At 41.6% G+C, this 25,796-nt stretch overlaps 1 protein-coding gene across 1 annotated transcript in view; it reads left to right on the forward strand.

Annotated features, from left to right (window-relative positions):
• The window catches only part of CDK14 (cyclin dependent kinase 14), a 664,071-nt gene that overhangs the window by 562,681 nt on the left and 75,594 nt on the right, over positions 1-25,796 (forward strand). Inside the window, exon 14 of the mRNA XM_052638676.1 lies at positions 2,861-3,004. Coding sequence (XP_052494636.1) covers positions 2,861-2,976 — 116 coding nt within the window. The 3' untranslated portion in view covers positions 2,977-3,004. The remainder of the gene's footprint in view (positions 1-2,860; positions 3,005-25,796) is intronic.

A 25,796-nucleotide genomic window follows, 5' to 3' on the forward strand; every position in this document is an offset into this window, starting at 1 on the left:
TAATATTTCCTTCACTTGGTTTCCAGGACAGGACGTTTTCCTTTCACTCCACTAAACATTTCTTTTCATACTCCTTTGCAGATTTTTCATCTGCCAGACCTCTCACTCTTGGAATGCCCTGGGGCTTAATCCTCAGATCTTCCTATCTGCATACACTCCCAAGAGCCCAGATGATCTCATTTAATCTCATGATTTAGATATCATCTGTGTATACTGACAGCTTCCAAATTTCAATCTCCAGGCCCATCTTCCTTGATTCCAGACTTGCATATCGAGCTCCTACTTAACATCTCCATTTGGATGTCTAGTAGGCATCTCCAGCTTCATATTACCTAAACTGAACTCCTTATCTTTTCCCCCAGACTTGCTCATTTTGTAGTCTTTACTTTGTTCATAAATGGCAATGTCATTCTTCCAGTTGTTGGAAGTTACCCTTGATTCTTCTTTTGGTACACCCAAACCAAGTTCTTCCATAAACCCCGTTAGCGTACCTTCAAAGTAGATCAGTAGACCATCCTAACTTCTCCCTTGCCATCACCCACCCCATGCCACCTACCATCGTCTTTCATCTGCATTTTTATAGTAGTGAAGTCGTTCAGTCGTGTCTGACTCTTTGCGACCCCATGGACTGTAGCCTACCAAGCTCCTCTGTCCATGGGATTTTCCAGGCAATAGTACTGGCATGGATTCTCATTTCCTTGCCTGCTTCTCCTTAGAAAGGCTTTGATGTTCGCTTTTTCTTCAGTTCATCCTTGATCTTCCTCTAGATTTTTCTATGACTTGCCCGTTCACCTTGTTTGGGTCTCTGCTCAAAGGTACCTTTCCTGGGAAGCTTTCACTGACCTGCTTCCACTCTAGCACTTCCTGTTTCTTGTCCCTGCTTTATGCTTCTTCATAACACTTAGAACTAGTTGATTTATTTGTCTGAGTATTTATCATCAGTTCAGTTCAGATCAGTCACTCAGTCGTGTCCGACTCCTTGTGACCCCCATGGATTGTAGCACGCCAGGCCTCCCTATCCATTGCCAACTCCCGAACTTTACTCAAATTCACGTCCACTGAGTCAATGATGCCATCCAACCATTTCAGCCTCTGTTGTCCCCTTCTCCTCCTGCCTTCAATCTTTACCAGCACCAGGGTCTTTTCAATGAATCAGCTCTTCACATCAGGTGGCCAAAGTATTCGAGTTTCAGCTTCAAATGAGTCCTTCCAGTGAACACCCAGGACTGATCTCCTTTAGGATGGACTGGTTGGATCTCCTGCAGTCCAAGGAACTCTCAAGAGTCTTCTCCAACACCATAGTTCAAAAACATCAATTCTTCGGCACTCAGCTTTCTTTATAGTCCAACTCTCACATCTATACATGACTACTGGAAAAACCGTAGCTTTGACTAGATGGACCTTTGTTGGCAAAGTAGTATCTCTGCTTTTTAATATGCTGTCTAGGTTGGTCATAACTTTTTTTCCCAGGAGCAAGTGTATTTTAATTTCATGGCTGCAGTCACCATCTGCAGTGATTTTGGAGCCCAGGAAAATAAAGTCTGCCACTGTTTCCACTGTTTTCCCATCTATTTCCCATGAAGTAATGGGACCAGATATCATGATCTTAGTTTTCTGAATGTTGAGTTTTAAGCCAACTTTTTCACTCTCCTCTTTCACCTTCATCAAGAGGTTCTTTAATTCTTCTTCACTTTCTGCCATAAGGGTAGTATCATCTGCATGAGGTTATTGATATTTCTCCCTGGAATCAATCTTGATTCCAGCTTGTGCTTCATCCAGCCCAGCATTTCTCATGATACATATAAGTTAAATAAGGAGGGTGACAATATACAGCCTTGACATACTCCTTTCCCGATTTGGAACCAGTCTGTTGTTCCATGTCCACTTCTAAGTGTTGCTTCCTAACCTGCATACAGATTTCTCAAGAGGCAGGTCAGGTGGTCTGGTATTCCCATCTCTTTAAGAATTTTCCAGAGTTTGTTGTTGGTCCATACAATCAAAGACTTTGGCATAGTCAATAAGGCAGAAGTAGATATTTTTCTGGAACTCTCTTTCTTTTTCGATGATTTAGCGAATGTTGGCAATTTGATCTCTGGTTCCTCTGCCTTTTCTAAATCCAACTTGAACATCTGGAAGTTCACAGTTCACATACTGTTGAAGCCTGGCTTGGAGAATTTTGAGCATTACTTTACTAGTGTACTAGTGAGATGAGTGCAATTGTGCGGTAGTTTGAGCATTCTTTGGCATGGCCTTTCTTTGAGATTGGAATGAAAACTGACCTTTTCCAGTACTGTGGCCACTGCTGAGTTTTCCAAATTTGCTGGCATATTGAGTGCAGCACTTTCACAGCATCATCTTTCAGGATTTGAAATAGCTCAAGTGGAATTCCATCACCTCCACTAGCTTTGTTCATAGTGATGCTTCCTAAGGCCCATTTATCATCTTTTTCCCCTAAATGAAGTCTACAAACACAGAGTTTCTTTTCCTTCTGATTTATACACTACAGGATTCTGGAAGCCTAAAACAGTATGGGGCTCAATAGATGCTTCTCCAAACAATGAATGGAAGAACGGCAGAAAGAAAGGGCAACATATTTCACTTCCAAGTTCAAGCTAATTGTTCTAGATCAGAGAAATATGAGAGATGAACTGAGTTGCACTTTGGAGGGGAAGTCAGACTGTCCTGTCATACGTGTGTGTAAATCTGTGTGTTTGTGTGTGGCTGTGACAGCTTGACAGTTTCAAAGACCAATGTATACATTTTGTTTCATGTACTGGACGTCCAGCATTGCGTTTCTACCTGACTTTTTGAAAGAGAAGATTGTAAATATATAAATGGAAACTTTTTATTCTGTCCACAGTGTCTTCTATTTTTACCGTCCCAAATGTAAGATTGCAACCGGAAGCTGGAGAAAGCATGAGGACCTTTGGGAAAAACAATAGTTATGGCAAAAGTCTATCAAACAGGAAGCACTGATGTGCACAGCATTCTCAAGAGAGCACAGGTAGGATGATCAACTCTACTTGGAAAATAATTGTGAAAAGACACCAAGTCGATCTTTCAAATGAAATATTTCAGATTTATTTTTTTCTATCTAGTGACTCTTTTATGTTCGTTATGGCCTTCATTACAAGTTGGAATCATTTCCATGTTTTTAGACACCTTCTGGATTCTGACCAAAATGGTATTTTATTTACATAGGCATAGGCCAACCATTTTAGTCATAAGCAAATCATTTCCCTACTCACACATTCTTCACTGAGGTTAGAAATGGTTAATCATGGAGGATATCTAAGTCACAGACTTACTGTGTGTGGCCCATGCAATTTTTTTTTCCCCTTGGTTGCTCTCATTTTAAAATTGGGTAATTTTGTGCAATGTCTAGATTTCTGGCTTTTCTTGAAAAATCAGCAACTCTAGCAATATTGCACTCACATTCCTGCCAGAAGTTTGTGTGTATAGCTGAACTGTCTACCTCCTTTGAAAAGGACATGGGCTCCCTAGGTTTGCTTAGTGGCCATTTGGGTCACTTCACTCCCTTCTGATTCCTGCGTGGCCCCTGGTACAATCCTTATCATGGCGAACCTTTTCTTTTCCTGCTTTCTGACTTTGACCTTTGCTATTCTGCAGATGGAAAGTAGAACCTAAACGAGACAATCTCTAGGCATCAGACTGTCCCAGTGGTTATCACATAGGAATTACAGAAACAAGCATAAGCAACCTCTGAAAAGGCTGTGTCTTTATTGCCAGTTGGGAATGTCTGGGTTATTCCAAGGTTTATGCTGATATATACCTTTTTGTTTAATGTAACATAATTCTGAAATGAATAGAGAATCAGCTTTTTTGTGGGGAAAGCTTTTTGTTTGCTGGCCCGTATGTTACTTGCTCATGTCACTGCTCAGTCACTAAATGTTCCAGTGAATCCAAAGATACAGACAGTATTGCAGGAGCTCCTCTTTCTTCCTCTCACTCTTAATTTGGAATATATTAACAGGCTGAACTATCAGAACATTAATTGCCCACATTGTCTACTGGGTGACTAGACTATACCAGTGAACTCAGGTTTTGAGGACTCTCAATGAATGTGGGGGTCAGTTTTGGCCTCTCAGGAGTTCGGTGGTGATTTATGAATGATTGGAGAGTAGATTCCCAGATTGATAAAAGATGGTGTATAAATGCCAGTCAGGAAGTATTACTAGTAGACTTGCCATTTCATTCATAAGAGTAAGATTCTTCCTTCTTCTGGTTATTTCTCTATATTGGATAAAAAGCTACCAAGAAGCATAGCTTTATTTGCCCAGCAGCATTTACAGTCTCTCTTCAATTGGTCAGACAAAGTGTGGGGCTGCGTTTTTGACCGGTTATCCGCTGGTTCTGAGAATGATTTTAATTCATGAGGGTTACAGCAGATGCTTTTTAAAGTATTTAACCTGCATTACCATAATGAGAGCCCCTGGCTTTATAAACCCCTTAATTCAGTAGGGCAAAACAAAAAGTGAACTTCATTTGTGCTATTGCCTTGTACACACACATACACACACACACACACATACACACACACACACAGAAACACACACACACACTCTCAAGCCTGAATTTCCAACTCAAGGCTGTATCCTTTCTGTGCCCTTTGGAGGTCTCTCTGAGCTGAGCCTGGCCAGTCAAAACTGCTAGAACGTGCTTTAGGTCAGCTTTTCCATATAAATTAAATCAGGCTCACTGGACAGAAGTGTTCTCCATAAGGTCTCAAAAATTGCTAAGCAAAAAAGGATTTTGAAGAGCTGTTCAGAACTAGTCATCAGTATTCAAAAGCCATTACAAAGATGATTTTTCTTTGTAGTATGTTTTTTAACTAGATTCCAGAATATATCTAGAATCTCTTCTAGAATTATCTAATAATACTACAAATATGTTCTCTGTGAAGTTTGTCTTTTTCACATCAACTTTTAAAGCTTTAATATTATTATCGTCTTTGTTGTTTTCTTTGAAATCCAAATGCCTCAGTTTGATTCAACATTATATTGAGGAAACATCTAATTTTTTTTTCTCAGAAAAGCTGCATGGAAGTTGGATTTTAAGAGTTTTCTCAGCAAAAAAAAAAAAGAAAGAAAAGAAATCACTTTAATTTTTTGCCTTTGTAGGGTTTTACATTAATCAGATGGGTTTATCTTAGAGATTAAATAACATAGCCTCTATATTGGCCTGAGACATCCTGCATAGAGGAGCTGATTCTGATCAATAGCTGAATATCAATGTCTATATTGCAGACATTATAGAGTAAAAAGTCTACATAAATAAGGATATTTGTAAGGAAAATATATATTTCCCTAGATTTTGATGTTGATGAACTAATTGTTTAGAGCAAGCTGTGGCATCTTAAATTTTCCTGAAATGTCCCAATTCTTTATAAACCTTAGAGAGATTGGGGAAAAGAGGAAGAGGGAAGAGATTGAGGGCTCACGGAGGCTCAGACTGTAATCTAGCATTTTAACTACCTTTATTAGACAGAGGTAAATATGGAAAAGGTGTTGTATCACTTCTGATTTTGAAGTGATGGACAGTAGGAGTTCAAGCCTTAGTTTTCCTCCTATACCACAGTGCTCAACTATTTCTAAACTTGCATACTGAGGTCACTTCAGTCATTTAGTTAATAATTCTGGATTTGCATAAACTGGCCTTATTGGAAAAGCTAATGAGGAGCATTTTTCTTTGCAGTGGAAAGCAATTTTGGCTTCAGAGTCTTGTAACCAAATGAAATGAAAAGAAAACCACATGCCCCAAAGTTTAAAAATGGGATAGGAGGCAATGGATGCTCAAAATCCTGTGCTTCCTACAGTTTGTTATCCTCTAAAGATGTGCATAGACCACAGATTGCATAGGTTGTCCCCATCTTTTTATCTGCATGGAAGGACAGGATTTTCTTAAAGTCTGAGAGCACCTTAAATGTGCATAGACATGTTCCCCAAGGGAAAAACTAGAAACTACATTGAATATCACACCCATTAGTATCACTTATATTTGTGCACAGCAATACCAAATACACCCCATGCTGAGCTCAATTTTCCAGTCATTCTAAACTGAGACAGGACATACATAGTCACTCTGTCTGATCTCCCTTTGCCGAATATGAGGGATAAGAATGGTCTCTGATCTTTTAGACAGACGTTTTATAATTTTCCTGAAGTAGTCTATGCTCATTATGGAACATCTCTTTTCAATGAATCCACTGACCTTCAAACCCTATTAAATTCATAAAAAATATACAAATGTCTGTCTGGTGCATGAAAAAGCTGTATTTGGTTCAGGTGCAAGAATTAACTGCACACAGATTTTGGTGATGCTCTCCTTGCTTCTGGGATATATCTTTGCTAATCAGCGTGATGTAAGTATGAAAGGAAAATGGAAGGAAAAATGTAGTAGGCTTTTTCTGTTTGATTCAGTCATCAAGCAATAATTTCCTAAAGTAGGCTGCCAGGTAAACAGTAGGATGCAGAAACTGCTCAAAAATTTTGGCTAAATAAGACAAGGATTTTTTTTTTTTTTTTTAACCAAACTCCAGACAAAATGTAATGCGTTGGTGCTTAAGACTCTTTGGCATCGCTGTCTGAACATCCAGCTGATTTGTTTGCTTGTTTGTTTATTTACTTTAGGCTGCCCTGGGTCTTCCTTGCTGCTTGGGGACTTCCTGTAGTCTCGGTGGTCGGGGGCTGCTCTTCACTGTGGTGCACGGCTGTCACTGCGGGGGCTCCTCTTGTTCCAGAACACGGGCTGTGGGTGCTCAGGGTGCACCGGCTCCATAGTTGAAGCACGCAGGCTCCGTTGCCCCATGGCGTGTGTGATCTTCCCAGATCAGTGGCCCCTGCATTAGCAGGGGGATCCTTATCTGCTGGTGCTACCAGGGATGTCTTCCCTAGTGAGTTTTTAAAAATCTAGGTTCCTGGGGTATGTGAATCTTCATTTTAGAACCCCAAAGAATGTTGATGCAGGTAGCCTTTGAACCACATCTTATGACCTCTTCAGTAAATATTTAAGAATTATACATTAATAAAGTAAAGTAATTAACTTATTTGGGTCAGGACTGGATAAAGACAAAATGGGAAAACCTATCCCTTCCTTTCCCTTCTTTTTTTTTAAAGGAAGATTAGTAAGTTGTGCTTTATTAATAAAAGTTGTGCTGTCCAACAAGGTAACCACTAGGCACCTATCTATCTAAAGTTTATTTTTAATTAATTAAAATAAAACTAAATTACAATTCTGTACCCCCAGAAGCAGTACCACATTTCAAGTGCCCATTACCCACCCACGACCAGGGGCCACCGTATTGGACAGGGCAAAGAGAGGACCTTTTCAGCATCACAGAAGGTTCTGCTGCCCAGCACTGGTGAAGGGCATGCCTCCTGCCTGCTTTTGCAAAGAGGAATCAGGGAAATTAAACTGAATTCACTCAGTAAAATTATATTTCCGTTCTAGAACATAATGACTTCAGAGGAGCTCAGAATGTTTGAAAAAGAGAAATACTCAAGTGAGGAAGAAGTTGGGTGACATAGAGAGGGATGGAGATGAATGATGGGGTGACACGTTCCGTGTCAGGGACAGGAGCCCCCGAGAAGAAGCATGGGTGAGGATCCTCTGAGGGAAGGAAGCATGGTGAGGTTTCCTCGGTTGACTGTGGTCTCGGTGGAGATTGTGTGGGAAAGTAAGGAAGAACAGGGGGACAGTCTGAGAAGCTGCACGGGCAGACCTCACAAGAGACGGAATGTCTGTCAGGATCTGACAGGAGCTGTGGTTTGTCTGCCATCAAACTCAACCACCCTCTCAACGCCGGTACCCACTCCTGGAGAAACGGCCCCCTCGCTCTCCGCCAGCCTGTGACCTCTTGTGTCTCTGCATTGACTATCGGTTCTTTAATCTCCTCTGCACCGCATGGCTTCTGCTGACCCATCTGCTTCTTCATACACCTCGCTTCTCCTTGTCTCTCTGTGGCTGGGGTAGCCTGCTGCCGAACTCTCCTTCAGATTCAAACCCTCCTCCAGAGCCACTCTGCCTGGTGTCACCGTCATCACGGAGGGAGAGCATGGCTGTTGAGTGGGTCTGGTCAGCTGATGGGTGGCCAGCCATTCCTGAAACAGCCCCTCAGAGGAGGACTCTGGGCTTGGCAGCCTCTGAACCTTTTAGGAAAGGGATAGCCAGATGGCGCTTGGCCTGGTCTGTACTCTATCAAGGGTAAAATCAGACAAGTTTGAGCAAACTCCAGGAGAGAGTGAAGGACAGGGAAGCCTGGCGTGCTGCAGTCCACGGGGTCACAAAGAGTCAGATGTGACTTAGTGAATGATAACAAAATAGAGGGAAACTCCAGTTTTAATGGAGTAAAAATGCCCTCAATGTGTGATTTATTAATCAATTGATTGACCGATTTGGCTGCATGGGGTCTTAGTGGTGGCATGCAGGAATCTTCATCGTGTTGTGTGAGACCTTTTCCTTGTGGTTCAGGGCCTCTCTAGTTGTGGCGCGTAGGTTTAGTTGCTCCGTGGTATGCGGGATCTTAGTTCCCCAGCCAGGGATCAAACCCATGTCCCCTGCATCGCAAGGCAGATTCTTACGTACCAGACCACCAGGGAAGTCTCGTGTATGATATTTTTGACTAAAGGTCTTATTAAGCCATGTTGCATTTTCTTAGCGATAGACACTAAAGGAGATAACACCCATTAGGACTTCCCTTTCACTTTTCACTTTCATGCATTGGAGAAGGACATGGCAACCCACTCCAGTGTGCTTGCCTGGAGAGTCCCAGGGACGGGGGAGCCTGGTGGGCTGCCGTCTATGGGGTCGCACAGAGTCGGACACGACTGAAGCGACTCAGCAGCAGCAGCAGCAGCAGCGCTTATCACAGTATAAGAAATTCAACTGTTGGATCTAGTTTTCTTTCAGTAGCAGGAAGATTTATGATTTTTTTTTCCCCCTGCAAGAACTGTTCTTGTCTGCATGACTCTGCAAATTTTTTTCCTATCAAACAACTACAGTTGTATCTCTGTTGTGTCAATAGTTGTGGAAATAACAGGCAGGGGGGAAACAAGCCTGAGTCTTCCTCTCAGGTTTCATTTGAAAGAATCCCTGGTTTTTGTCTTTACCTCCTCATTGCTGCAGATTAAGAAATCTTATTCAGGAAATCGATAGTGCTTCGAACCGCCGATGCAGACTACACTTGTGAACACTTGATTGGGAAAAGGCTGGGATGTGGTTTATTTTCCCCATCCCAACTCCACCTTTCTTTCCTTACTTTCTCCTCTACCCTAGCGAGTCTATTACCTCCTCTGAACCCTGATGCAAAATAGCAGGCTAAGGGGTATCTGCAGATACTTGTCTGTTCTCTTCTCTTTTCTCCTCCTCTCTCTGCCTCTCCACTCCTCTCTCCCTTTGGCTCACCTCTGATCTGTACCCGACGCTCCATCAGCTTTGTGAATGGGCTCACCAAAGTCCTCTGCTATCTAGTCTGCTTAATTATGTCCTGGGATTGTCACAAAGCAGACTCAAAAGAACGTTTAATGTATCGTGCTTCGTGCATCCAGAGTGCATTTTTTAAAGGATCTATTTTTCTCTGTATTGACATGGTTTCCGATTTACAGAAAAGTTGCAGGAGTAGTAGTACAAAGAATGCCTGATACCCATCACCCGCTGCCCCCAGATGTTTGCATTTTACACCATTTGCTGTATCACGTTCATTCTCTCGCCTCTCTTTCTCACGCAGATACGCAGATGTGTACACGTCCGCATTGCTTTTCTAAACCAGTTATTCTTCACATGATCCTCCGTTACCTCTGAACATTTCAATGTTTTTCTTAAACACAGAGAATTCAGAGTGAATATTTCTTACATTAAAAATACAGGGTTTTTGGCCTCTGCTTTTCCCTTTCCTTTCTCTGACTGCGAGTTTTTAAATGCGAAAGGGCTAAAAGAGAAGAAACTGGTCTGATGCTCCACAAATTGGTTCATCAGCCCATGCAGGCTCAAAACTTGACCATGTTTTTGTGATTCAGTGTTTCCAGGTCAGATGAGCTTTCAAATTGAGGACTGGGGGGATGGGTAAGGGGGGGGGGTGTGGTGAGAATCGCACTGCAGCTTGCGTCTTCTGTTCTTTTTAAAACCTAAATTAATTTCTTAGGGACTATTTAGCCAGCAGCATAATATGAGCAAAGTTTTTTTATAAATAGTGGGCACAAGATGTGATAAGGCTACTAGCAAGATCTCTGTTAGACTGCTTGGCCAAACTATTATGAAGTTAACTGTCACATAGAACAAGGAGTGATAATCAGTTCAGGTGCTCTGTTTTTCCCCTTCATTTAGTGTTGATTCTCAGGCGTCTGGGATACAGAGGGACCTGTCTGGGCCCTAAGCGCACTGTGTTGTATTATTAACACTAGCAGAGCAGCCGAGTCCCTCCAGACAGTCTTCGTGGTCTGCAGATGCTCTAAGAAGCGTCTGAGCATGAAAGGAGGCTGTTTGAGTTGAAGTGGGCTGCTGGTCTGGGATGACATTTGAACGCGTGGAGGACAATGTCTAAATGACAGTGCCGAGAAGGGAAGGCAAAAAAAAAAAAAGCTTGAAACTATTGCCATTGTCCCCAAATGCTCACCACTCTTGAGATACTCCTCCTAGACGAGCTTTGTCTGGGAAGAAATGGGAGTGGGATTGAGGAGGGGTAGACACTGGGGCCCTGGGACAAAAGCTAGGGATTCGGTCCTTAGACACATTAAAATTCTAGACAGATAGCCAATGCGATGAAAACCGCAACTTGAATGGATTTCAAGTCTTACAAAGTTAAACATTTTAGCTAAATTATTACAAATATATTTAACAAAATGTTTGCAAAACTCTGAGATGCTTCAACGAATAAAGCTTTTAAGAACATCAAATTGGCTGTGCAAATGAATAATGTAGCGGGTCTTCTTTGGAATTTAGGATAGCTGTCTCCTCTACCACACACACACACACACACACACACACACACACACACACACACACACACACACACACATAACACATACACTCTGTACACTCACCCAGCCAAATGGAATAATTTGTCAACAGTCCTAGAATTGTTAGGATAACGTCATAGATTAAACAAAGGATAACTCCTCCAGCTGATAAAATAGTGCACAAGTTCTAGAACAAAAACAATGCAGAAGTTTGAGAAATCTATGGAAATGTATCTCAGAATAAATACTACCCGGTATGCCAAGCATGGAGTCAAATACTGTGCTGTTAACTTCCATACTTGGCTGAATTTTTTTCCTTTAAATTATCACCATTCTTTTAATGTAGTTTGCATTATGTATAGTGCCCTTGGATTTTTAATTGCTCTGGATTATCATTTTCAATGCAATTAGTAAAATGCCCTCAATTACATATAATAATTACTGTAAATGGGGCTATTGGCCTAATTGTTGTAAATGGGGAAAGATGTTTGATTATCATGTACAATTAAATCATGTACAGTATTTATTTTAAATTATTAAGTAAATGGTGTAATGATAACATGTAATTATATTGTATCATTCCTCGGTCAACAAATCTACTTCATGTCAAGATCTCTAGAATTATGATACATTACCAAAGACCCACATAGTGGATCTTTTTTCCCAAAGTAATTGGGTTACTCTGTGGGTTGGGAACCCACTTAATAAACTGATTAGGCACAGGGAAGAAAGATCTGGAAAGAAAAAAAGATTATTTTACCTCCCTTTAAAATCAAGAATGTCCAGATTATCCAACGTTGTCAGTCTTAAAGCCTCCTGGAACCCAGTGCCAACCTTCACCACACCTATTTGTTTTTATGTAAGCATGTGAAAATCAACACCCCCCTAAATGGTGGCAACATTTAAAATATGCCTGGGGAAGAAAAAAAAGAGGTCCTTTCTTCACCGTGGCCAACATGATAATCATCCTTAGTTTACAGATGCACGTTTAACGAGCTTATAGCACATGATTAATTCTGCAAAGGAGGCTGTCTGACAGAATGGGATTATGAGAATTGCATATTGATAGTGGCAGGAGAAACACATCTATTTTCTCAGTGTAAGGTAGGGCGTTCTTGTGTTCTTTAGAAATTGGCACATCTCATAGGTGTTGCTCTCAAAATGATCTCAGGATGGAAAGAAATCAGTAATTACAGAGCCAGGCATTCAGTTGTGTCCTAATTTTCCCACCAGTTTTTCAGTGTTTCAGCTGCCTCAGAGACTTAAAGTATTCTCATTAGGTAGCTGCAGAGGCAGCCGCTTGCCGACTCCCTCATTCTCTCACTTGCGTTTCCTTTTTTTTTTTTTCCTCCATTCCTGCCTTGGGAGTGACTGTGAAGATCATTTGCTGGAATGATTGGCAGGTTAGAGGATTCGATCAGATGAGTTCCTCTTAGCGCAGGTCAAAAAGGCTAGTTAGCAGGAGCTGTCGAAAAATGCCAGCAGCATTCGAAATGGGAAATGTCATGACTTCGAGGCAGGGGGTGCCACCTGGAACAGAAAGCCCCCAGCTCATTAGCAAGTTACAGGATGCGGGCTTAACTGGAGGGAGCAGAGAAGGAAAGATAATACCCAATAGGGAAAATGATTGTGAAGTGGAATTGATTTCATGTATAATTTGTTTATCACTAGAGGGGACAAATGCTGTCCTTCTGACAGGAGCCGAGGAGTGTGGACTATGAATGAAGTAGCTTAGCATAATCTCCAGGTTGAGCTTTGGATTTAAAAAATGCAAACTTCTTTATTCTTAACTGTGGAAATGATCAGGTCATGTTACATTAATTAAAGCTGACATACTCTCAAATGTTTTATCTGGGCAGTTGTGGCAATTCCATAGAAATGGATGGAGATAGGCAACTTTAGAAAATAAGATGGATTTTTTTTTTTTTCTTTTTCCTCTGCTGGTGTGGAAGACTAGCTTGGTTGCATATGGAATTATAACAGACTTGGTGTTTATCTTCAGTGGTTAGCTAGGCTGCACAAATCAAACCAGGTTCCAGATTCTCATGCAATCTCATTTACAGAAGAGTGTGTTTGCCCTTTGGGAGATTTAGATCTAATCCATGTTAAAATATATATGTATATTTTAGAATATGACTATATCATATTTTGGTCCAGTGTTGAAATTTTTATCTTTCTTTTTTTTTAAAGGAACAGCTCTCCAAGTTTCATTCCTTCCTAGTTGTCGTTAATCTATAATTTGATATTTTATCATAAAATCAACACCTTACCAGTAGCCATAGTTAAAAAACAAAGCTAAAATTAAAAGGTGTCCTTATAGGAAGAATTAATCTGCAGTTTGTAAAGAGAGTGTAGCGGCAAAACAGAAAATAAAATTGCCTAGCATGCAGTCAAACCAAATGCCAGATTTAAAGGTTCCAGTATTTTTATTGTGTATTAAATGGGCTTTAGGGTAAAGCTTTTTCCTACATAAATGGCATCAGAAAATGTATTTGCTTTTGATAAGAAAGTTTTGCGATATCATTTATCTTTTACATGGAGATCTTCACTGTATTTTTTTAAGCGACAGATGCTACAGCTGCAAGTCTTTCTGGCTGCACACTAAAGGATATTTACTTAGCATTCCAGATTTTGGTTACAACATATATTTTCAAAATGTTTTTGTCTTGAATTTTCTCTTCTCTTAAATATTGGGACATTTTATGAGGCAGTTACGAAATAGCCAGTACTTGTTTTATCAAGCAGCTTCAGACTGCTGTCTGAAATGAATAGGAATCCTAAAACCTCCTAGTCGAAACCCTGGTGGAAAATTCATTCTGTTCTGTATTCAGCATAAAAAAGCTTAGCATTAAGCTACTGAATATAGCTGTCAAGATTGCCTACATTTTGTCAAATCTAAAAATTTAAACATCAGTGTGAATCCACTCATCCCCTCATTTGGGGGCTTTATTGTGTGGTCCAGGAGCTGGCCTTTTAAAAAAAAGATTTTTGAAATGGTTCATCTAAACTTAAGATTTCTTATTCTTCCATAGTAACTCAATTTGTTAATGACTGACAGATGTATTAGAAATATGAATAAGTCAATTATTTTGAGAGAAAATATTATCAAAAAAATTTTTTTAACAGGAGATTTGGGTCTAGTTGTCTTCCCAAGGACTTCTCAGCCTTCAGAAGCTTGAAGTAAGGTGCCTTACTACTTCTTAAGACAGGCCAGCCAAAGGCATCTGGTCATGAAGAGCTGGAGGGGAATGGCGGCGTTTGTTCATGGCCAGTCCCACGTCTCACCCTTTTCTGCGCACTCTGCCCTCACCTTGGCCTTCCAAAGTCAGCTCTGCCTTCACAGCCTTTGAGACTCTCCACTTTGTTGCATTCTTCTCAGTTAATCTCCTCTCCATCAACTAGAATAATATCTGATACATACTGATGTTATATTTATCATTCTCCTTGTTGAATCCTTTTATTTGAGCAAAATATAAAGATTTTTATTTGCACCTGCATGTTACTGCTGTTCAGTCACTAAGTCGTGTCCACCTCTTTGTGACCCCGTGGTCTGCAGCACGCTGGGCTTCCCTGTCCTTCACTATCTCCTGGAGCTCACTCAAACTTACGTCCATTGAGTCAGTGATGCCATCCACTGTCTTACCCTCTGTCGTTCCCTTCTCCTCCTGCCCTCAGTCTTTCCCAGCATCAGGGTCTTTTCCAGTGAGTCGGCTTCTTTGTTGAATCTTTCTGCAACTCTGTGGATTAAGTGACCTTGTTGTTGAAGGTTTCACCATCAGATTTGTGGATTCCTCTTAGATAAGTTTTCTAGTTCCAAAGACAAGAAATGGCATCCTTATAATTGTCCTCTTTATCTCGGTTCTCCTGTGGTCCATATACCCTGGGGATCCCCAGAAGCTCCCTGGGGGTCAGAACTGTTTTCATGATAATACTAAGATGGTCTTCGCCTTTTGCACTGTGTTGGCATTTGCACTAATGGTGCAAAAGCAACGGAAGTAACACCACTGGCTCTTAACATGAATCTAGGCAGTGGCACCAAACTGTTTTCCTAGGCACTGTTTTCTCTACCGTCACACAGTGCTAATTGTTTTTAAAGCCCAGTTGCACATAATAATGTTCTTGGTGAAACAATAAAAATGATTCATTTTATTAAAACTCTGCCTTTGGATAGATATATTTTTAATATTTTTTGTGTGTGCCCAGTCCTGTCTGACTTTTTGCAACTCCATGGACTGTATAGCCCACCAAGCTCTTCTGTCCTTGGAATTTTCCAAGTAAAAATACTGGAGAGAGTTGCCATTTCCTTCTCTAGGAATTTTGAATATTCAGTGTGTCTAAATGGGAAGTTTGCACAAACCATCTCCACTGTGTACCTAATTACTCTGGTTGTCTCAAGGAAAAGCTGGGGTGCAAGTGTTTAGGTTATAAGGGAAACTGGCTGTTTTTTCCCTGAAAACATGGTCTTTAATGGATGACTGACTGATGGTGGTTACTGGTTATGGTTATTCAGACTTGAATATTTGGCAGACATTTTCTCAAAAATGAATCTGTCACCCAAGAAAAACAACCAGTAGTATTTGCTGCCTAAGATAAAATTAAAGCTTCCAATGGAAAATTAGGATTTGGGGAAATCACAGAAAACTTTTTTTGCTACCATGAGCTTGAGATCTTTCCAAACATTTTTCCAGTGAGATGGGTGGTGAAATAAGCAAATGTGATTTTGTGATATTGTATAGTGAACTGTGTCAACAATTGAAAGACCTAGATAAATTATTGAATCAGTACTTTCCAAGTGACCAATGTATAATTGTACAAAATCATTGCATGGATAAAATGTTTGCTAAAAGTACAAAAGACACCAATTGATTTTAAAGTAACAGAATATAAAGAATTCATTGATATGGTTTCAGATTTCCCAGTGCAACTAATCTTTAAGAAACTACCATTTGTTGAGTTTTGTTATATTATAAAAATATATAACCACAATGATCTGAAAGGGCTATTAAAATACTTCTGTTTTTTCCATCTACTTATCTGTGAGAAGCCATGCTTTCTTCAGTTGCTTCAACTATAACAACATATCATAGAACAGATTGAATGCAGAAACCCTTACGAGAACCCAGCTGTCTACTATTCAGCCAGATATTTAAAAGTTTTGCAAAATTGTGAAACAGTGTAACCCCTCTTGCTAATTCTGCTCAGAAAATATGGTTATTTTATTGAAATAGTGTTTTATGTTAACATGCTTTTAGATTCTTCTTAAAGAATTATTAAATATTTTTAAATTTAAATCTTAATATCAAATATGGTAAACATTGATGCTGGGACAGATTGAAAGCAGAAGGAGAAGAGGGCAACAGAGGATGAGATGGTTGGAAGGCATCACCAATACAATGGACATGAACTTGGGCAAACTCCAGGAGATGGTGAGGGACAGGGAAGTCTGGTGTGCTTCAGTTCACGGGGTCAAGAAGAGTTGGACACGACTTGGTGATTGAACAATAACAACAAATGGTAAACAAATCCATAGAAACAAATGCTCTTCATGGGGTGGTGGTGGTGGGGGTCCTTTATAATTTTCAAGAGTATAAAGGGTCCTTAAGACCCAAAAGTATGAGAGCTACTGCTCTCTGCCCATAGTGTTATGCATTAATTCTGACATGCTAATTATTCCAGTAAAAAATTTTCTCCTCCCTTGAATATATTCTCTTGATGAAAGTGAAAGAGGAGAGTGAAAAAGTTGGCTTAAAGCTCAACATTCATAAAACAAAGATCATGGCATCCGGTCCCATCTCTTCATGGGAAATAGATGGGGAAACAGTGGAAACAGTGTCAGACTTTATGTTTTTGGGCTCCAAAATCACTGCAGATGGTGATTGCAGCCATGAAATTAAAAGACGCTTACTCCTTGGAAGAAAAGTTATGACCAACCTAGACAGCATATTCAAAAGCAGAGACATTACTTTGCCGACTAAGGTCCATCTAGTCAAGGCTATGGTTTTTCCAGTAGTCATGTACGGATGTGAGAGTTGGACTGTGAAGAAGGCTGAGCGCCAAAGAATTGATGCTTTTGAACTGTGGTGTTGGAGAAGACTCTTGAGAGTCCCTTGGACTGCAAGGAGATCCAACCAGTCCATTCTGAAGGAGATCAGCCCTGGGATTTCTTAGGAAGGAATGATGCTAAAGCTGAAACTCCAATACTTTAGCCACCTCATGCGAAGAGTTGACTCATTGGAAAAGACTCTGATGCTGGGAGGGATTGGGGGCAAGAGGAGAAGGGGACAACCAAGGATGAGATGGCTGGATGGCATCACGAACTCGAGTGAACTCCGGGAGTTGGTGATGGACAGGGAGGCCTGGCGTGCTGCGATTCATGGGGTTGTAAAGAGTCGGACACGACTGAGTGACTGAACTGAACTAAATATATTACTCTTCACTGTAGTATTTTTGTTTTGCTCTATAAAGTTATTCCAGTTCTATCCATCTAATTGACTATCTCCGTTTTTCTGGGTACAGTGGATAAAACTCCAATTCTTGTGTTCCCACAGATGTCATCTGGAAATTACAGTTGAGTGCCATTAAAATCTATGTCCTTGATGATTAGAAGGCTAATTCTTAAAGGACCTTCACTGTATATTAGTTTGGGAGGCTGTAGCTTTCCCTTTTTTGAGACACATTCTCAATTCAGTCACTCAGTCATGTCCAACTCTTTGCAACCCCCTGGACTGCAGCATGTCAGGCTTCCCTGTCCATCACCAACTCCCAGAGCTTGTTCAGACTCAGGTCCATCAAATCGGTGATGCCATCCAACCATCTCATCTTCTGTTGGCCTCTTCTCCCCTTGCCTTAAATGCATTAGGTTTGACCTTAGATGACGGAGGAGCTCTGATCCTCAGTATTAACTCATCAGGCCATTTTACACGGCTCATTTATACGACTCAGCAACACTTTCTGCACAGCCACCTGAGCAGATTCAGCATATATTCAACTTCTTTCAGGAGAATAGATTCTGTCTTTCCCTCCCTGCCTATTTGTTGTTGTTTTAGTTGAGTCACTAAGTCAAGCCCGGCTCTTTGCGACCACTTGGACTGCAGCACACTAGGGATCCCTGTCATTTACAATCTCCCAGAAAGTGAAAGAAGGGAGTGAAAGTGTTAGTCACTCAATTGTGTCTGACTCTTAGTGGCCCCATGGATGGTAGACTGCCAGGCTCCTCTGTCCATGGAGTTCTCCATGGTAAGAATACTAGAGTGGGTAGCTATTCCCTTCTCCAGGGGATCTTCCCGACCAGGGCTCAAGCCCAGATCTTCCGCACTGGAGGCAGATTCTTTACCATCTGAGCCACCAGGGAAGCCCACAATTTTCCCGAGTTTGTTCAAACTCATGTCCATCGAGTCAGTGATGCCATCTAACCATCTCATCCTCTCTTGCCCTCTTCTCCTCCCATCCTCAATCTTCCCCAGCATCAGGTCCTTTTCCAATGAGTTGGCTCTTCCCATCAGGTTGCCAAACTATTGGAGTTTCATCTTCAGCATCAGTCCTTCCAATGAATATTCAGGACTGATTTCCTTTAGGATTGACTGGTTGGATCTCCTTGTAGTCCAAGGGACTCTCAAGAGCCTTCTCTAGCACCACAGTTCAAAAGCATCCATTCTTCAGTGCTCAGCCTTCTCTATGGTCCAACTCTCACATCTGTACATTACTACTGGAAAAACCATAGCTTTGACTAGATGGACCTTTGTCAGCAAAGTTACGTCTCTGCTTTTTAATATGCTGTCTAGGGTTGTCGTTGCTTTTCTTCCAAGGAGCAAGCGTCTTTTAATTTCATGGCTGCAGTCACCATCCATGGTGATATTGGAGCCCAAGAAAATAAAATCTGCCACTGTCTCCATTTAACCCCTCATCTATTTGCCATGAAGTAATGGAACCAGATGCCATGATCTTAGTTTTTTGAACTACCATGACGTAGCTCATGAAAATCTGAGTACATTATGGGGTTTGGAATTGAAAGCAACAGCTCAGCATGACTAGCAGTCAGTTTAGGGTTATATTTTTTAACTCTCTATTTTGAAATATTTTTAGATTTATGGAAGAGCTGTAAAGACAGTACAGAGAGCTATAGCCTTCCCCCAGCTTCTAAAATTAATAACCGACTTTCCTGGTGGCCCAGTGGTTAAGAGTTCACCTGCCAATGCAAGGGACAGGGGTTTGATCCCTAATCCAGGAAGATCCCACATGCCATGGGGCACCTAAGCCCCTGCACCACAACTGCTGAGCCCTTGCTCTAGAACCCAAGCTCTGCAACAAGAGAAGCCACCGCAAGGATAAGCCCATCCACCACAACTGGAGAACAGCCCCCACTCACCGTAACTGGATAAAGCCCAAGCAGCAACAAAGACCCAGCACAGCCAGAACTAAATAAATAAGTTTTTTAAAAACAAAATCAAGTTAATAATCTTAATAACAATGGTACGTTTAACAACTTTGTAAAGTAACATAGGTACCATACTGTTAATTAAACTACAGTGTTATTTATAGTTCACCTGTTTTCACACATGCATGTCCTTCTTCCATTCTAGGAGTCCATCTAGGGTTCCACGTTGCGTTTAGTCACCATGTCCTCTTAGCCTCTTCTGGTCTCCAGTAATTTCTCGCTCTTCCCCCATTCTTCTGTCCTTGATGCTTTTCCAGGGTATATTGTTCAGGTGTTGTGTGGAATGTCCCTTGTGATGGTTTCTCTTGTTTAGCCTGAGGTTATGAGTTTCGGGGAAGATTATCACCAAGGTGAAGCGTTCCTCTCATCATCATGTCAGGAAGTCCACGATGTCCACATGGCTTCTTACTGGTCCTGTTGACCTTGATCGCTAGGTAAAGGCAACTGAGACCTTAAAGCCACTGTAATATCCAGAAAGTAAAATCAGAGAAACAGGAGTTCTGGCACAAGTTCTCAGTCAGATGGAAGGAATTCAAGACCAGTGATCATTTCTCAGAGGGAGAGAGAGAAATTACTCTCAAGACTCAGACTGAAAATGGGTAGAAATGGGGAGAGGAGTCCCTGACAGAAAGGACCGTGTCTGAATTAAGAATCCTGAGATGTTCCAGCCTCTGACTCAGGATCAGTGAGAGAGTTTAGCAAGATATCCGGCAGAGTATGAAATGCTTTTTTCTGAACACAAATAAATGTGTGGCTACTTTACACTTGTTGGGAACAAAGTTTGAATTTCAGCCCCTCTGTATTGAAGTCAGCTGTTATTTTTGTGTCCTCCCCACTGACATCTAAAGCTAGAATGCAGGAATCTGTTTACTGGTTTATCCTCAATTCACAACTTTGTCTCCACCATGTAGTATGGCACAAAAGTTCAGTTCAGTCGCTCAGTCATATCTGACTCTTTGTGACCCCATGGACTGCAGCACGCCAGGCCTCCCTGTCCATCACCAACTCCCAGAGTTTGCTCAAACTCACATCCATTGAGTTGGTGATGCCATCCAACCATCTCAGCCTCTGTCGTCCCCTTCTCCTCTAGCCTTCGATCTTGCCCAGCATTAGGCTATTTTCCAATGAGTCAGTTTTTTGCATCAGGTGCCCAAAGTATTGGAGTTTCAGCTTAAGCCTCAGTCCTTCCAATGAATATTCAGGACTGATTTCCTTTAGGATGGGCTGGTTGGATCTCCTTGCAGTCCAAGGGACTCTCAAGAGTCTTCTCCAACACCACAGTTCCAAAGCATCATTCTTTGGTGCTCAGCTTTCTTTATAGTCCAAATCTCACATCCATACATGACTACTGGAAAAACCATAGCTTTCACTACATGGACCTTTGTTGGCAAAGTAATGTCTCTGCTTTTGAATATGCTGTCTAGGTTGGTTATAACTTTTCTTCCCAGAAGCAAGTGTCTTTTAATTTCATGGCTGCAATCACCATCTACAGTGACTTTGGAGCCCAAGAAAATAAAATCTGTCACTATTTCCACTGTTTCCCCATCTATTTCCCATGAAGTGATGGGACCAGATGCCATAATCTTAGTTTTCTGAATATTGAGCTTTAAGCCAACTTTTTCACTCTCCTCTTTCACTTTCATCAAGAGGCTCTTTAGTTCCTCTTCACTTTCTGCCATAAGGGTGGTGTCATCTGCATATCTGAGGTTATTGATATTTCTCCCAGCAATCCTGATTCCAGCTTGTTCTTCATCCAGCCCAGCGTTTCTCATGATGTACTCTGCATATAAGTTAAATAAGCAGGGTGACAATATAATTTATATTGTCATAGTTTATGCCCATTCAATTATGGAATTAGTGAATGTTCACCTGACTCACCATACTATAATCTTCTGTTCTTTCAACAAGTATTTTTTTGAGCAGCCGTTGTCTCGGGGCTGTTCTGTTGCTTTCTTGTTTAGTGACTCAGCCGTGTCTGACTCTTTGCGACCCATGGGCTGTAACCCACCAGGCTCCTCTGTCCATAGGAGTCTTCAGGCAGGAATACTGGAGTGAGTGGCCATTCCCTTCTCCAGAGGACCTTCCCCCCAGCCCAGGGATCAAACCCACATCCCCTGCATCAGCAGGCAGATCCTTCACCACTGAGCCACCAGGGAAGGGTACGGCCCCTCTAGTATACATTTTCAGCACGTACAGAAATGCGCTCCTTGGAAACTTATGCATGAGGTCATCATTTTAGCTGAAAGAGTATGCCTTCTTTCTTAGCATACTTTTTGTAAAATGAATAATGATCCCCTTAATTTAACTTTTGTGAAGAAGTAAAATTCCGCATATTTAGACACATTGCCAACACTTAGGGGAAATGCAAACACTAAAGAATGATATAACTGATTTTCCAGGGACAAAAATTAAAGATCATTTTTGAAGTTGAAAGAAATGTTTCAGAAGTTAGTATCTTCATGGTCTAACTTGTAATATGCTCAGTACTCTGTACATATGCAGATGTGTTTTTAATGAAAATTCATACTGATGTTTATGAACTTAAAGCTCCTATAAGAGTTAACGGTAGTTTTCATGCCCATTTGTGCCTAAAGCCAAATAAAGTGTAAATTATTTGAAAACCTTAAAGTGAGTCTTAAATTTCTTAAAGCTATCTAATATTTAGGAATTCAGTAACTTGAATGATGATGATGACAAAGAAAAAATGCTAAGATGGCTAAAATAAGACAGATGGAACATAGGTTTTTTGGAATAGACCACTTAAAGTATTTTTTTAAAGGAATTATTAAGTAGACCAAACTGGGTGGAATATTATGCAGTCTTAAAAATGACTGTCATAAAGGGGCAAATAACATGGAAAAATACACGTGATAAGTGGAAAAAGAAGACTAATTCTATGTGTATGTGTACACTTTATATGTAAGGAAAGTGATAAAGGAAATACATTAAACTGGCATTTCCCTGGTGTAGCAGAAAAAACATCTCCTGATCATAGTAGTGCTGGTCTGCCTGCAAGAACATAATATTAATACAGTCCTCAGTGGTCCCTGCCACTTGCCAAGACTTTAAACATTTGCAAGAGGTCAGAGTTTAAGATTCTTAACCTTCTCTTGCTCTTGTCTGCAACTGAAGGATAAAGAAGAGAGCTGGTGAGACAAAATCATTATACCTTGTATTTGTACCTTTTATTTGCACTACTGGGTGAAAATAAATTTTGAGGGAAAAAGAAGATATGTGTCCAAAAATAAATTTGTAGGATTTTCATATTATGTGTGGACACAACTTATTTGGGGCCTGAAACCAGTTTATTATGTGGTCATTTAAAATAAGTAATATCCAGATATACATATGAATGGGGCTTCCCAGGTAGTTCAGTGGTAAAGAATCTGCCTGTCCATGCAGGAGAAGCAGTTTCAATCCCTGGGTCGGAAAGATCCCCTGGAAAAGGAAATGGCAGCCCTCTCCAGTATTCTTGCCTGGAGAATCCCATGGTGGTCTACAGTCCATGGGATCACAAAGAGTCAGACAGAACTGAGCGCGCGCACGCGCGTGTGTGTGTGTGTGTACGTGCACACGTGCGTGTTCGCTTAGGCACTTCAGTCGTGTCCAACTCTTTGTGACCCCGTGGACTGTACCCTGTGGACTGTAGCCCGCCAGGCTCCCCTGTCCATGGGATTCTCCAGGCAAAGATACCAGACTGGGTTGCCATTTCCTCCTCCAGGGGGTCTTCCTGACCCAGGGATCGAACTCACGTCTCCTATGTCTCCTGCATTGGCAGGCGGGTTCTTTACCACTAGCGCCACCTGAGAAGCACTGAAAGTGAAGTGAAATGAAAGTCACTCAGTCTCCTACTTTCTAGGAAACTAGAGACGGAGAAGGCGATGGCACCCCACTCCAGTGCTCTTGCCTGGAAAATCCCATGGGCGGAGGAGCCTGGTGGGCTGCAGTCCATGGGGTTGCTAAGAGTCGGACATGACTGAGCGACTTCCCTTCCACTTTTCACTTTCCTGCATTGGAGAAGGACATGGCAACCCACTCCAGTGTTCTTGCCTGGAGAATGCCAGGGACGGGGGAGCCTGGTGGGCTGCCGTCTATGGGGTCGCACAGAGTCGAACAGGACTAAGGTGACTTAGCAGCAGCAGCAGCAACTAGTTGCTGCATTTCCAACTCTTTGTGACTCCATGGACTATAGAGTCCACGGAACTCTCCAGGCCAGAACACTGGAGTGGGGAGCCTTTCCCTTCTCCAGGGGATCTTCCCAACCCAGGGATCGAACCCAGGTCTCCCGCATTTCAGGCAGATTCTTTACCAGCTGAGCCACCAGGGAAGCCCTCGGAAGCCATATATTATATATATAAACCCTTGTGTCAGCAAAACAATCTGTTCCCTTTTTAATTCTCTTTCCGTTTCTCTGACTTCTCATGCACTCCTTCAGCATTCAGTCAGTTTTGCTTTTTGAACTGTATACCTGTAATTTCCAGTTTTCACCAATCTTCGTCCCATCTCTTTTCTTGAAATGTTACCAGCGAGCCGTAGAAAAAAGAAAAGTGTGTGTGGTTGGGAGGCTGTGGTGGTGTGAGGTGAATAGAAGGCAGGGAGAAAAGACTGCTGAAGGGGGAAATAAGATTTACTAGAGAAGGAGAATGAATGCTTCGCTTGTTAGCTTTTAACACAATTACCATACCTTAGGAAATATGCAAGGAATCGTTAATTACGACTAAATGAGGCTCTTCTAGAGGCTGTGGCAGGCCCAGGGAGCTGACTGTTAGAGCAGTGAAAGATGTTGGATCGAAAGGGTGGACTCCGTGTCAGGCAGTGGATGGTCCGCCGGGGAGCCAGACAGAGAAAACATAGCTGTTGAGAGTAGCCTGCGACTGGGGACCCGCGGCTGGCATTTGCATACTTTTCCTGCAAAGGGAGTTTAATCCAAAGAAAGAAAGAGATTTCAGTATTGTCAGGCAGGCTTTGTTCGGGGTGAAGAGCAGAAGGAGATCTGCTGAAGGGGCCTTTCTCAAAGGCTTGGTCTCAGCCTTGAGGTTGTTCTCATAAAGTTATGTTCTCGAGGGTTGTTTGCACACTATTGTATGTCTAAAGATCTTCAAAACCCAAAGGGCTCGGAGTATCCCCCTTCGCCAGCACAAAGGATGGGAATTTGTGTGGTAAGAATGACTCGTGTTGCAAAATGAACCCAAGCACCCTTTGTTCTTGCACAGAATACTCTGAAGTTCCGAGGATGTCTTTCCGAGCCACACTGAGTGAGTCACACCGTAGAAGTGTTTGCAGGCTAGCAGACGAGGTGAAACCAACCCAGACTTGTGTCTTTTTTTTTTTGCAAACTCATTGAAGGCTTTAATGCAATCACCAGAAAAAATGGCTCAAAAAAAATGTGGCAGATAAAAAGCTTTTTATTGCCATGCATCATTTTGCTTTGTTTCCTTATAAAATGTTCTGAAGTTCAAGTATTTGAAATTAAGACAAGTTATTTAGACAACTAAGTAGAACGAATTTTCTCACCACCCAGTCAACCTTATGTTTTATCTGGTGAGAAACGGAGAATTTCCTGCCATGGAATAGTTCCTGCCATATCAGTAGACAAAAGATGTCACGGTCATCAGCAACTGCAGATGCCACAAAAGGTAAGCTGGTGATCCTGAGGGAACTCAGGGAGGAAAGAATCAGACTGCAGACTGCAGCCATTCCCTCCAGTTAGCTGGTGAGCTACATGGAAGCTCAGGATGTGAAAAAACAAAACAAAACAGAATACTGGCCCCAGATAGGTGAGGTGCACATCAAAAGAAGGATTTCAGTGAGCCCAGATTCCTGCATCTTCCTATATGTAGAAAAGCCCTAAATTCCTTAACTTAGGATATCTGGTTTTCTTTAATTAACAATATTCTTTTGATGTTTAGACTACCTGCACTGCAAAACTTCTTTATAAATTGATTCCTCTCCCTACCTCCTCCTTGGAGCAGTTTCTCAGAGTTACTTGAGATGCTGTCTCCTGGGCTTAAAGTCCTGAAAAATCCCACCGAATAAAATATAACTCTCAGCTTTTAGGTTGTGGTTATTTTTCAAGTCAACACTGGCAGCATGAGTTTATGACTATGGTCTGTTTCCAGTTTTCAAAAGATGCCTTCTTTCCTAACCCAAGAAGAACTGGATAGTGTGCAATGGTCTATTCTTCACTGTAAGTTTTTCTAATAGTCTGCTGCTGCTGCTAAGTCGCTTCAGTCGTGTCCCACTCTGTGCAACCCCATAGACGGCAGCCCACCAGGCTTCCCCGTCCCTGGGATTCTCCAAGCAAGAACACTGGAGTGGGCTGCCATTTCCTTCTCCAGTGTGTGAAAGTGAAGTCGCTCAGTCGTGTCCGACTTTTGACAACCCCATGG

Source organism: Budorcas taxicolor, chromosome 4, assembly GCF_023091745.1.
Source record: "Budorcas taxicolor isolate Tak-1 chromosome 4, Takin1.1, whole genome shotgun sequence".
In the NCBI taxonomy this organism is placed as follows: domain Eukaryota; kingdom Metazoa; phylum Chordata; class Mammalia; order Artiodactyla; family Bovidae; genus Budorcas; species Budorcas taxicolor.